This window comes from Schistocerca nitens, chromosome 4 (genome assembly GCF_023898315.1).
Source record: "Schistocerca nitens isolate TAMUIC-IGC-003100 chromosome 4, iqSchNite1.1, whole genome shotgun sequence".
Taxonomy (NCBI): domain Eukaryota; kingdom Metazoa; phylum Arthropoda; class Insecta; order Orthoptera; family Acrididae; genus Schistocerca; species Schistocerca nitens.
This window is the reverse complement of record NC_064617.1, coordinates 113,880,277-113,894,482: the sequence shown is the minus strand read 5'-3', so window position 1 is coordinate 113,894,482 and position 14,206 is coordinate 113,880,277. Positions and strand designations below refer to the sequence as shown.

Here is a 14,206-nt window from a genome sequence, read left to right as displayed (position 1 = left end):
TTTATGCCCCTATTTGTAACTTGCTGGTTGTTGGAGTATTTATTCACCATTGAAATTATATTTTGAAAGAGAACTTAAAAATTTGTTTCATACATGATATATGCTACAGTGCTGATTTATGAAACTGTGCAATGTTTTTGATACTGGGAGGATAACTTACGTTCGGTTCTGTGGCTAATGTTTTTTAAATACTTAATACAATGTAGTGAAGTAAAATTTTTAAGCACTGAAACCATGAGAACGTTAACTGATATGACATTGTATAAAATGAGACTGATCACTTCATACATATAATTCTCTTGTCTTCTTGCAGGTAAACACATTTCAGCAGCCCTTACCAGCCTAAAAGAACCATCTAATCCTAGAAGACCAAATGAGTCATGGGCACCCATGAAACAACTTCAAGCTAAACTTCAGCAACGTGTTCAGAAACGTGCAGCATACAGTTTGCGAATGTCAGACATCAGCCCTTCACTTGCATCATTGAAAAACACTCTGATTGCTATGCCAGGAGTTACACCACGAGCTGGCACAATAATAAACATTGCTTCTGTTGATAATAATATTGCTATACTTCCCACAAAAACAAAGCCAAAGAAGTTGGTTTTCCATGGAAGTAATGGACAAATGTAATTATTGTTTAAAATTTGTAATTCATGCTCCTTTCTTACTAATTAATGTGGAACTGAATTAACAATAAGTGTGTGTGTGTGTGTGTGTGTGTGTGTGTGTGTGAATGAATGAAGATTTGAGCTGTTGTACAAATTGCAAAATTTGCCGCAGGTACACATATCTGTTCAAAGGCCTTGAGGACCTACACTTAGATGAAAGAATCATGCAATTCCTTAGTATTGCGAACACTATGATGCGCCAAGGCCGTCAGTCAGATATGTATTATGCACGCCATTATTCAGTCATTCCATTGGGACCACGTAGTGGGCTAATAAGTTGGGTTGATGGAGCAACCCCTCTCTTTGGGTTATACAAACGCTGGCAGCAGAGAGAGGCAGCAGCAGCTTCACTGAAGACCCAATCTTCTTCTACTGCCACATCAAACAGTATGTATACAGAATATATTGAATAACTTTATTTTTATTTTTACTTGCATTGATGTCTAAGCTGTATGAATCCAGTTTTGTATGTACCATCTTTACTTCTTCCAACAGTTAAGTTTTAAAACCACTAAAAATGTGTGAAGTTTGTTTTATGGCAGTACTTGGGACTGAATACCTCTTTCTCCCAGTTAGGCTTAGCTTCTGTCCAGGGTATCATGTGTTCCAGCATTATCTAATTATCAGTTTAATTTTATTATTTATTGGAGTCAGAAGCAGATACAACAGGTGGTAATTACCATTAAGAACAACAGGGAGAAAAGATTAGTAAGCAATACTACTGTTGCCCAAAATCTTGCAACATCAATTGCACATGGAGTTGCGAGCAGAAGATTATTTCTGTGCAAGGTTCAGAGCATATTTGACATATCAATAGGTGTTCCTTGTTGTGTAGTTCTCTGCAGTAACAGTTGGTATCCACAGGGAAATGCCATTCCTGATCTTCCATCTCCAGATCGAATGTGGTTGAGTGACCTCCAAATGATCTAATACTATTTGTCCCCAGGTAGGAGGGTTTCCGAAGGGGGTGGCCAGGTACATATATTATCAGCTGGAGAAATCCAAAACTGTTTCCTTGCTGCAGCTGTTGTTACTTGCAACTCTGAAGTGGTCTTGGTGAAACTACTTCTAGGCCTGTAAAGTAATGTCCGTATAGTCTGTTTTCACAGTGTGTGTCAATAGATATATGGGCTTCCATTACACATTCATCATTACATTGTTGAAATGTAATGCCTAAGTTAATTTTTCCAGTTAAGAGAAGAGAATGCCCCATGCACCTGCAAATGTATATAATACAATCCCCTGCCGCATTTTTCTGTATGTGTCTGAAGAATAATCTCAGAAACTATTCTAGGAATTTTGGTGTGGATTTCACCAGTAGCTAGACTGATTCACAAGGAAGGTTTGTGTATGTAACTTACTACTGCTACCTTAGACAAGTCATGCAACCCGAGGTACTTAGTGCTACCTGTGTGAAGCTGGGACAGGTCATTAGTAACTTGTAGTTTGAGCTAGTGTTGTTTCAAGAAGTAAAATTTGTAAATGGGATGACAGATAATGATTTCGATTTGCACTTTGACTGTGATGGAAATTGCTTGTGTTAATGTTTGAATATATTTATAGAGAATAATGAACAAACAGTTTTAGGCTACTTAAATTGTAATTTGTAAGTGTACGTATTTTCCTTTTACAGCTGCTCCAGGACAAATTATGCGTCCATCAGAACTGTTTTACAAAAAGCTTACGCCACTGCTAAAGGAAAAGGGAATTGCTCTGGAGAACAGGAAAGAATGGCCACCAGCAGTCCTCCAGCAAGTACTGACTGAGCTTATTGAAGAAACTCCAAAGGACCTTCTCTTCAAGTATGTTGTTTTATTCCTTAACTCTATGCCTACATCACGTTCTGTGGATTAAATCAAAGTGTACATAAATACAGAGAAAGAGCAATTGGAAACTACTTGTGTAGGCTGCAATATGCATAGCTATTATCAAAGACAATCTTTTAATGTAATACTGGGAAGTCCTGTGTGGAATAATGTAAAGATTGAAGGTAACCATACATTGTGTATAGTCATATCGAGAGGTCAGCATGCACAAAACAGAACTGAAAACATTGCTGAGCCTTGGGCTATGTAGCCATGCTTGTATATGCATTTGTGTCTTAGTCAACTGTGAAGACAGATGTTGCCCAAATTCTGAACTAAGTTTTTAATTGTTTTGTCCCTAGTGATCAATCAACTATATGGTAGAGTGGTTATCTTTACTTCCTCCGTTATGTATAAAATTAATTTTTGTGCTTAGAAAGTATATAAATGGAGAGCTATTTAGAATGATCACTTTTGCTTATCGTATTGTGAACACAAATTTTCAGTCCCCACATCTTGATAATTACAGATGATTTTAATATAACTTTAATTGAAATGAATTTCTAGGAACTTAATTTAGGTTGGTAAAAAACAACAAAAATATTCTGGTGTGAATAGAAATAATGGTATTAGGTACACCTATAAACCTTTTGTAATTATTGTTATTATTTCATTATTTCATTGTGCCATATTTACCCAATTTTAAGACGAGGTTTTTTGATAAATTTGTAATTTGTAAAATAAGGGGTCATTGTATAGGATAGTTACTACTTTCAATATAGTGGAGATGCTGAGTCACGGATAGGCACACTGAAAAGACTGTCGGAGATAGAACACATGCATGCAGTGTGCGCGTGCAAACGCAAGTCATACACATAAGACTGCAGTCTCTAGCTGCTGAGGCCACACTATGAGCAGCTGCACCTGATGGGGAAATGCAACTGGTTGGAGGGGGTATGGAGGAGGCTGGGTTGGGGAAGCAGAGGGATAGCAGGGTAAGGTTTGGCGACGGTAAAGTGGTGCTTGTGGAAGGATACAGGGACGAGATGGAGAGAGGGGATGGCAGCTAGGTGTGGCCAGGAAGTTAGACACAGGGTGGTGGGTGGAGGGGTTGGGGCACTTAGTGGCAAAGGAGAGAGGTAAAAAGCCAGTCGGTGCGTTATTGGAATAGAGGACTGTGTGGTGCTGGAGGGTTATGGGAATGTAGGATGTATTGCAAGGAGAGTTCCCACCTGTATAATTCAGAAAAGCTGGTGTTTGTGGGAAGGATCCAGATGGCACAGGCTGTGAAGCAGTCATTGAAATGAAGAATGTTGCGTGGGGCAGTGTACTCAGCAATGGGGTGGTCTAGCTGTTTCTTGGCCATTAGTCTCATTAGTGAAGCAGTGGCAAGAGACTGCTATTTGCTGTTACCTACACTCCTGCTTTCTTTGATAATGATCAACAAGAACCAAATAATAAACAGCGTATGATAGAAGATGTTCTGAACGAGAGTTTAGCGAAAATTTTTCTCCTTTTGAAAATCTTTGCAGGTGCCTCTTTAGTACATTACATTCTGCACTGAAATTAGAGTCATCTTAGATTTAAAAATATAGTCAATTGCCGTGCTTCATTTCTGACTGTATCACTATTAGGCATAAGAATAATACGAATATAAACATGGGATGATATCTATATTTTTCCGTGTTTGCTGTTGTCTCACTCTAGTTTCGTAGTTTGTTAGGCAGACAGGATTTAAATGAGTTAGCAGCAAACACGAAAGAATACGTGGCAAAATGTTTGTATTCGTATTATTCTTATGGTGAAGAGAATACTGCATGCGATTCACAATTCATAAAAGTTCCTATAAGGAACCATCTCTTCTCGCAGGTGGGAAAAAATTCAGAACGTAGAGTTGGCCATATTGACAAACATCCCAAACAGTCTTGCCAGTCGGATTTTCGTAGTACACTGAAATGCTGCTACATTCGAAGATGCACAATACGGAATTTGTATTTACTTCGTTGGATAATTTATGAAAATGCAGTGGCCGACACTTGAGAGGGAGAAAAAAGCTCGTTTCCACCTTTCTTTTTTTTTTTTTTACTGACGTAGAGGGTTTGGCGCCAGTATTTATCTGTGTGCCTGCAAAGCATGCCTGTGTAGCGCTACGAGTATTCGATGGCAGAATTTAGTTGTGGAGGCACCTACCAACATTTTCCAGAACTTCTGCTTACTTTGCACTCGATTATAAGCCGCAGGCGGGTTTTTGGATTACAAAAACCGGAAAAAAAGTGCGGCTTAGATTCGAATAAATACGCTAGTGTGCAGGCAGAAATAAGTGTTGCCAATCGAGGGAGCATATACTGCCTACTTTGGCATTTTATGAATATCTGCCATGTTTAAACTGCAGTCTGCGCGTGCGTGCACACACGCGTACTGTGCATACAGGGTGGAGAAAAATTGCCATGAAATTTTAACCCTGGATAGCTGATGCCAGTAGGAACCAAAATTACTAATGTTGTGTAGGTTGACAAAGCACTGTTTGTAATCTACAGAAACTTGGCACCACGTGCTCCGATTGGATGTAGAATGACCCAGTTGCTGTTCGTTGGTTGACAGGCAGTGCTGTGTTTATCGGTTCACAAATACAAATGTCCCTTGCCCCATTACTGCCCCAATGTGATACACAAAGCATTCGCAGTCACGCATTGTCCGGAGCATCCGGCAACAGGGCAATCCTGTAGCCAATTGGAGTGCGTAGTGCCAAGTTTCCATAGTTCAAACATTGTGCATTGTCAACCTACACAACTTTAGTAATTTTGGTTCCTACTGGCATCAGTTATCCAGGACTAAAATTTTGTGACATAATTTTTCTCCACCCTGTATATTACTTAAGTAAACTCACAACTTTACCACTTTTAGAATACTCGTTGATTCTGAATTTACTGAAACAGGGAAGTAATAATCAGATTCAGGTAATACTGTTAAGTGGCAGTTGTATTATGTACTAGAAAGTAATAAAAACTTAATACTGCCTGTTACAATATCAAATTACACAGCAAAATGATGTGCAACATCTTGTGTTTGTGTTGAAAATATTCTGGGAGAAGTATTTAGCTTTCCATCTTACCTCTAAATTTACCAAATGGCTAATGAAATACATGATGGTTGCACTTTCACTCTTTAGAACAAAAGTTCATTCATACTCTTTGGACATAAGCAAACATTAAAATATGTGGCCTGTCATTATTAACAACATTGGACCATACTGTTCCACAGGTCAACTGTCTTACTGCAGTGCAGTGTATTATCTTAACAAATTAGGGACATAACAGTACTTTCACTGTAGTTGTTTTTATGATCAAGCCTTACGTAGGTAACATCACAGAAAATTTGTGTCTAATAGAACCAGATGTGGATAGTGATTTAAATATTGCGTAACTTAGATTGTTCAGCTGAAACCATTAATTAGTAACTGGATTCTTTAGATAGGATAGAGAAGACAATATGAAGGGATGAATAGTAGAAGAAAGTGAATACAAGGGTGATGAGCTTCAAATTTCTGAAAGTGAACTGCTTGATGTATCAAGGACAGGAAACAATGAAAAATCAACTGGACTAGGTGGAATCACTCTGGAGCTTCATAAATATGGTAGTAATAAAGTTTCTAAACGAACAATGCAGTTATTAAACAAAATATTACATCAAGATGTAATACCTTAGGAAATGAAGCTAAGCTTTATTACCACCGTATGTATGACAGATCGCAAATTTTGTTCAAACTCTGAGGATTTTGTTATAAACTCATTAATCAGAATTTTAGGGAAGTAATAAAAAAATCAGAGTGGAAACTAATTGTAGGACCCAAGAATAACAATGTGATTTGACAGCTGGTTGATTATGCATAGACAATATTTTCACTATATGACAGATTTTGGAAAAATATAGAGGAAAAATCGAAAAGCAGTGGACTAGCTTTCATAGATTTAGAAAAGACATATGATACTATTTCAAGGAAACTGCTTTGGAAGGTATTACAGACAGACATAGAGAACATTACAGGCAGACATAGAGGATTCCTTAGCTAAAATAAAATAATAAATGTATAAAGACAATATATGCCTGATTTTATAGTTTCGCAGAAATTTGCAACAGGCAAAGGCCTGTTACAAGTCTGCCTCTGATGTTACTGTCAAGACGTGGTTTTGTAAATGTAAAAGAATGGATTTATAGATTACAGATGGAACAGGTATGTACCATTTACTATTTGATGACAACAAAGTCGTCATAGCACAACATGGAGGATGCAAATGGAATAAAAAAACTGTGATTTGCAGATTAATTATAAAAATGGAATATGTTGCTAATGATACGGATGAACTGTACATAGAGGGAGGGACAGTTTTTTGCTATCTGGGGTCCATTTTAGAAAACAAGGGAAAATTAAATTTAGAAATTATTAAAAGAATTGGTAATAATAGCAGACTCATTGAGAGGCTCAGTTCAGTCTTTTGGAGAAAGGGATGTGATGAATATAACAAAAAGACACACTTTCAAGTTGATATTTGAGAGTATAGTCTTCTATGGTGCAGAGACCTGCATGTACGAGGGGGAGTTGGAAAATAAGTTTCCCCTGTCGACTGCGGTTAGAGTTGTGTGTGGGAAGAAAAAAAAAGAGGAGAATGAGACATTAAAGATCAGACATATCTTAATTTTCTACATAATTTCCGAGTACATTGAGACATTTGTTATACCGCTTTGTAAGCTTCAAAAAGCTTTCCAGGAAAAAATCAGGGCTTTGCATACGGAAGAAGTGTTGAACAGTTTGTTTGACATCAGCATTGCTGCCAAACCGCCTTCCGCCGAGAGTCTTCTTCAAAGCAGGAAACAGATGGAAGTCACTTTGTGTGAGATCCGGACTGTAAGGCGGATGGTGTAAGTGCTCCTAACCAAAGGCTGCAACATGGTTTTGCGTTGCAGTCACCGTGTGTGTTCTCACATTGTTATCCAACGGCAGAACGCGAACGCCAGATCTGAGAAGGCCAGGCCACTTTTTCTGAATCACCTCTTTCAATTTCGACAGAGTGGCACAGTACCAGGCAGCACTGATGGTTGCATCCTCCAGAAAGCCCAGCAGCAAAACTCATTTGGCATCCCAGAAAATGGTGAGTAGCACTTCACTTGCAGATGGAGTGCTTTTGAACTTCTTTCAGACAGGTGATGACAGATGTTTCCACACCATGGATGCTGCCTTCGATTCAGGCGTGTAATGGTGGACCCACATTTCATCCCCTGTCACAATCCGAAACAGAAGGTCATTGCCAGACTCATGGTAACGCACGAGCTGTTCCAGGCTGAATTCCATGCATTGTTCCATGTGTGTCAGGGTCAGTTGGTGGGGCACCCATCTTGCTGACACCTTCCTGTATCAAAGAATGTCGTGGCTGATCTTGTGAGATCGCTCATGTCCGATTCCAAGTTCTGCCGCTACTCCATCGATGGTGATATGCCGGTTCACTTTAATCATGTCATCCACCTTCCTGACATTTGCATCTGTAGTGGCTGTGCACGTCCATCCAGGTCGCGGTATGTCCTGCACTTGCTGATGTCCATCACTGAATTGCTGACCCATGCACCTCAACAAGGCGGTTATAAATTTCTGTGCCTGATACTCCATATGCCCATTCATAGTGGGCAACAGCTCTTACTTCCGCCTGTGACTAAGACTTCAAAACACACCTTCTCTCCATAGCTCCAGGAAAAGACTGGGTGGCTGGCCCCCACTTCGCGCAGGCACTGCGACAGTGCCATCTGCTTCATCATGGTTGACCTCTACCCAGTGGTGTATCAGTGTCTTGCATGTGCGTGTTCACCTGCCATGTTGTCTTTCACCCATATCACACAACTCTGCCCACAGTTGACAGGGGAAACTTATTTTCCAACTCCTCCTCGTATAAACAACCTGGATGTGTTAGAAAAACAATGTAGGAAAAGAGAGACTACTACTTACCGCAAAGAAGACATGTCAAAAGATTTCTGGAGAAGATCAGCAAGAATTTCAAGGGAAGACCATGTAAGAGATACGGAAGTGGTGAAGATAATGGAAGTAGGAGAATGCATATGAATCGTGAATTTGCAAAACGACCTATGTCTGTAGAAATACATTTTCAGAAACAACAAAAAACTGTCTATTATCTTACTGGAGTGAATATTGCACTAAATTACTGCATTGTATGTTATGTACATTGAAACTGCATAAGACTGTCATTACAAAAGCATGATGCTGTACATCCTTCATGGTCAAATGTTGGTTTAAAAAAGAATGACTCGAGTCATTTTTAAAATTAACTTCAGTTTTGCTTCTTATGTAATAAAATTCAGTCATGTAAACACATAATAATGTATTTTCTTTATTGAAAACACATTCAGAATATATAGAACAGTAAACCATATAGGGAAATAAACATACAGGACAAAATTTTCAAAACGAAATTGCAATTTTACTCATTTGTCTTTGTTTCCCAAGCTGCAATTTTCTCATAAAATGCTTTGGATTCATTACAGTCTGGAATGTACTTGAGCCTTTTGCGTATATCTTTAATTTTATTTTCATTGATTGGACATACACCATTTGAATAAGCATGTCTATGTGATAGTTCTGGAGCATGTGGATATATTGGCCCAAGGAAGAATGTTGAATTATTCCTCCTATGCATGGTTTTGCCACAACTATTCTGATCTGTTCTGCAGAAAAGCAGAATTCTATAAAAGTTGAAACAGTGAAAGATACCTTTTTATCTCTAGGAACGTCCTTAACAGACATCTCTACAGCATTGGAATTTCTTATGTAATAATGCAGCCACCAGTTGTTGTAATCATAAACATCCTCACTTTCAACGATTGTAACTGTAAAATTTCCATTAGCGCTAGAGCTGACTATGTATTCACACACGTCCTTTGTTGTGTACAGTCTGTCCACATACCTCAGTCATCTTTTCACTACTGTGAAGTCCCTATCATTTTGTAGAAAGGAGTGTCCTCTGATAGGGAAAAGAGGTCGGATATTCAAAAAACGCCTCTGAGTGCTTGTAGCCATTAAAAGCCTGATGAGAGTGTTGTTCTTGTTCTGGCTTGAACAGCAGTCACAAAACAACCAGAGTTAAGTCTAGATGAGATGCCGGTATTGAAATAATGGAGGAGAAAACTGTATACCTCATTTGGACTTTCCTTAGCTTGCCCCTCATGGTAGCTGTAGAAGGATACTGAATTAGTTTTCATGTTATGCAAAGAGAGAACTTTAATAGTCAGTTAACGATAATAATACATCTCCTGAACTGGTATCTTAGGCAAGCATACATTTTGCATGTAGTCAAATGTTAAAGTAAGAAAATCCTCTCTGTCAGTACAGAACTTGGTTGCATCTTCTAGTGTTTTGTAGAGTTTTTTTCTGCGATGTTTGTGAACTAGGAGTTCTGCTGCCATTACATGTTTAGCATAATCATTAAGTGACCTGTTTTTCACTTTAACATTCAGTTCCTTACACGTAATGCATGTGTCTACACTGGGTCTACCAAATCTCAAATGGAAATGATTATTGAAATATCTGTGATAATAGTGGTAAGACACATTACTATCAGGATATTGGACAAGAAACATTTCATGCATAGTTTTCACAAGTAGTTCACTGTTTAAGTAGAAAACATCTGTTTTTCCATAGTGGGTTTGTTTAGTTGGAAATGATGCAATATGGACATAAATAGATGCAAGTATATCAGCCTCTTTCGCATTCCCTGGTTTGTGTTTTCCACGTTGGCCTTTAGGAGACATGCCACGAAGCAGCAGCTTACACAATCTCTTCATCCTGGATACGGTATAACAATAAACACTGAGGAAGTCTTTCTTACACACCTCTATCTGCTTGTCTGAATCTTTAACATAATACTTGAACTTAGCTGCCCTAGTACCAGACTAGTCTTTCCTTCCTCTTCATCTTTTTATGGCAATACTTTCAGTTTGTCCCTGTAAGAACATACCTTGTTTATTCTTAGTATCAAAATCTTTCATGTAATTAATTGCTTCTAACAATGCATTTTCGGAAATCAAATTGAGACATTGTTTCCCGCATCTGAAATATATGCCAATTTTTTATAAGCAAGAGTCCGCATTGCTAGTAATTACCAGTCTCAGTTAGCTACAATGACGTGTACAAGAATATTGTCAAACAAAATTAAATCCAAATTGCATACCCGCAAGCAGGTCTTGTTTGTCTAGCTGAAACTAACTTTCCTATATGATTTATGCACTTCGAAACTTTAACCATAGCACACTTTATTGTAGCTCTTGTATTCTGCAGCACTTTTAATTCCTTTCTTCCGTTTTTGGTCATTATTTTCTTTATTTTCAACAACACCGATACACAAAGAACTGCTGGTAGACGCCATTTTTGTTTTCAACTAATGTATTGCAGGTCTATCACACCAACAAAAGTAATAGACGTTTTACCAACTTAAAGCTATACATGAATCTATTAACAATTATTATTACCTGATGAGCAAAACAAATTAAGTCCTGGACTAAGGCTGTTTTGCTGGTAAACAGGAATGTTCTGTTACTGTAAATAATGTACAGAAGTTGGGGACTAAAGTCTCTTTGGTATTAAGTGATGCGTGTTGGGTGTTGGAACGTTGCTATACCCATAACTCAAAACAATGAAAATGTGGACTTACGTCGTTTTGCAAATTCACGATTCATATGCAGTGTGATGGAGCAAAGAAAATTACATAATACAAAAACTGATAATTGGAGTGGGAAATTGACTGAAGAAGAAGAAGAAGAAGAAGAAGAAGAAGAAGAACAGTGTCTACCTGGCTCCAAAATGTGCAGCTTACAGTGAGAAGATTTGGTGCAGAAGAAAACTCTCAGGATCAAAGTATCTGGAAGGACATCTTTAAGAGAGTGTGTGGAGTATGTGTGTAATACTCATGGTAATAAGTTCAGAGTGCATTTTTATGTTGGAGAGGGACCTCTGTATTTGACGAAAGGCTCAATAAATAAAACAAACTCCATTCTTTAGTATAACAGGTATAAGTTCAAATGCTTGCAGTTCTGCACAATTGTTGCTTATTGAGTGATGTTTTGTGGTCATAACTCCACAACAGTCGAATTTTGACCTATGGTTATCTGGAAAATTTTGCTCAATTTGATGTTCTCTGCCCTGCTTGGACCTTACAATCAGGTGTTTTCCTCCTCCTCCTCCTCCTCCTCCTACTACTACTACTACTACGTGATCAGGCCCAGTGGCCCGCATGCTTCTACAAGTTTCCTCCTCCACTGTATTCTGACCATTGCTGCTATCCGCCATCCATCCACATCTGTTGACACTTGGTTTAAATCTTCATGGAGGCCATCCCTCCAACATTTTAACATTTTTCTCCACCTTACATAATACAACCATAAATTTAATTTCATAGAATGTTATCTTTTCGAAAAGTATGACTGTCGTGTTTTAACTTGTAGTGAAGTTGTAAAATCTAGGATATGTTTGGTCACACCTACAACTTTACCGTACAGCCTTGACCCAAAGAGGACTACTTCATAAAAATTCTTCATTCTGTTCTGATGTTTTACCCATCCCCAGATTGCTTGTATCAATAAACAATGCCAAAGCAAATTAAGAGATTTTTCCTCTTCGCATATGTTGTTGCACTGTGAAGTGAAGTGCTAGGGTGAAAAAGTAAGTGTATGATCTGGTTGCTGAGAACAGATTTGTGAGTTTGATGTTGCAAAACTGCAAACTTAATTTTAATATGATACTGGGAATTCATTGGTGAAATGCAAATAACTTTACTGATTTATATATATATCTTGTGTCTGTATAGGTGTGGATGGATATGTGTGTGTGTGTGTGTGTGTGCGAGTGTATACCCGTCCTTTTTTCCCCCCTAAGGTAAGTCTTTCCGCTCCCGGGATTGGAATGACTCCTTACCCTCTCCCTTAAAACCCACATCCTTTCGTCTTTCCCTCTCCTTCCCTCTTTCCTGATGAGGCAACAGTTTGTTGCGAAAGCTTGAATTTTGTGTGTATGTTTGTGTTTGTTTGTGTGTCTATCGACCTGCCAGCGCTTTCATTCAGTAAGTCACATCATCTTTGTTTTTATATATATTTCTGACTTCCAGCCTTGCAGCTCAATTCTTCTTAAAAAACCTTAATCCTACTCCCAACATCACCACTGCTGAAGCCCAGGCTATCCGTGATCTGAAGGCTGACCGATCCATCGTCATTCTTCCGGCGGACAAGGGTTCCACGACTGTGGTACTTGATCGTCGGGAGTATGTGGCTGAGGGACTGCGTCAGCTTTCAGACAACACCACATACAAAGTTTGCCAAGGTAACCCCATTCCCGATGTCCAGGCGGAGCTTCAAGGAATCCTCAGAACCTTAGGCCTCCTGCAAAACCTTTCACCTGACTCCATCAACCTCCTGACCCCACCGACACCCCGCACCCTACCCTCTACCTTCTTCCTAAAATCCACAAACCCAATCATCCCGGCCGCCCCATTGTAGCTGGTTACCAAGCCCCCACAGAATGTATCTCTGCCTACGTAGATAAAGACCTTCAACCCATTACATGCAGTCTCCCATCCTTCATCAAAGACACCAACCACTTTCTCGAACGCCTGGAATCCTTACCCAATCTGTTACCCCCGGAAACCATCCTTGTAACCATTGATGCCACTTCCTTATACACAAATATTCCGCACGTCCAGGGCCTTGCTGCGATGGAGCATTTCCTTTCACGCCGATCACCTGCCACCCTACCTAAAACCTCTTTCCTCATTACCTTAGCCAGCTTCATCCTGACCCACAACTTTTTCACTTTTGAAGGCCAGACATACCAACAATTAAAGGGAACAGCCATGGGTACCAGGATGGCCCCCTCGTACGCCAACCTATTCATGGGTCGCTTAGAGGAAGCCTTCTTTGTTACCCAGGCCTGCCAACCCAAAGTTTGGTACAGATTTATTGATGACATCTTCATGATCTGGACTCACAGTGAAGAAGAACTCCAGAATTTCCTCTCCAACCTCAACTCCTTTGGTTCCATCACATTCACCTGGTCCTACTCCAAATACCATGCCACTTTCCTTGACGTTATCCTGCAGTCAAAATGTTTAAAAGGAATTGAGTGAACAGGCAGCAGAAGCAAAGAGAGTAACAACAAACGACCTTCACCTGTCCAATGGCCAGCTTCACACGTCCGTCCACATCAAACCCACCAACAAGCAACAGTACCTCCATTATGACAGCTGCCACCCATTCCACATCAAACGGTCCCTTCCCTACAGCCTAGGTCTTCGTGGCAAACGAATCTGCTCCAGTCCGGAATTCCTGAAGCATTACACCCACAACCTGACAACAGCTTTCGCATCTCGCAACTACCCTCCCGACCTGGTACAGAAGCAAATAACCAGAGCCACCTCCTCATCCCCTCGAACCCAGAATCGCCCACAGAAGAACCACAAAAGTGCCCCACTTGTGACAGGATACTTTCCGGGACTGGACCAGACTCTGAATGTGGCTCTCCAGCAGGGATACGACTTCCTCAAATCCTGCCCTGAAATGAGATCCATCCTTCATGAAATCCTCCCCACTCCACCAAGAGTGTCTTTCCGCCGTCCACCTAACCTTCGTAACCTGTTAGTTCATCCCTATGAAATCCCCAAACCACCTTCCCTACCCTCTGGCTCG

At 39.7% G+C, this 14,206-nt stretch overlaps 1 protein-coding gene across 1 annotated transcript in view; it reads left to right on the top strand.

Annotated features, from left to right (window-relative positions):
• LOC126253189 (serine/threonine-protein kinase SMG1) overlaps positions 1 to 14,206 on the top strand; it is a 395,243-nt gene that overhangs the window by 267,449 nt on the left and 113,588 nt on the right. Inside the window, exons 33-35 of the mRNA XM_049954353.1 lie at positions 314 to 629; positions 784 to 1,058; positions 2,305 to 2,473. Coding sequence (XP_049810310.1) covers positions 314 to 629; positions 784 to 1,058; positions 2,305 to 2,473 — 760 coding nt within the window. The remainder of the gene's footprint in view (positions 1 to 313; positions 630 to 783; positions 1,059 to 2,304; positions 2,474 to 14,206) is intronic.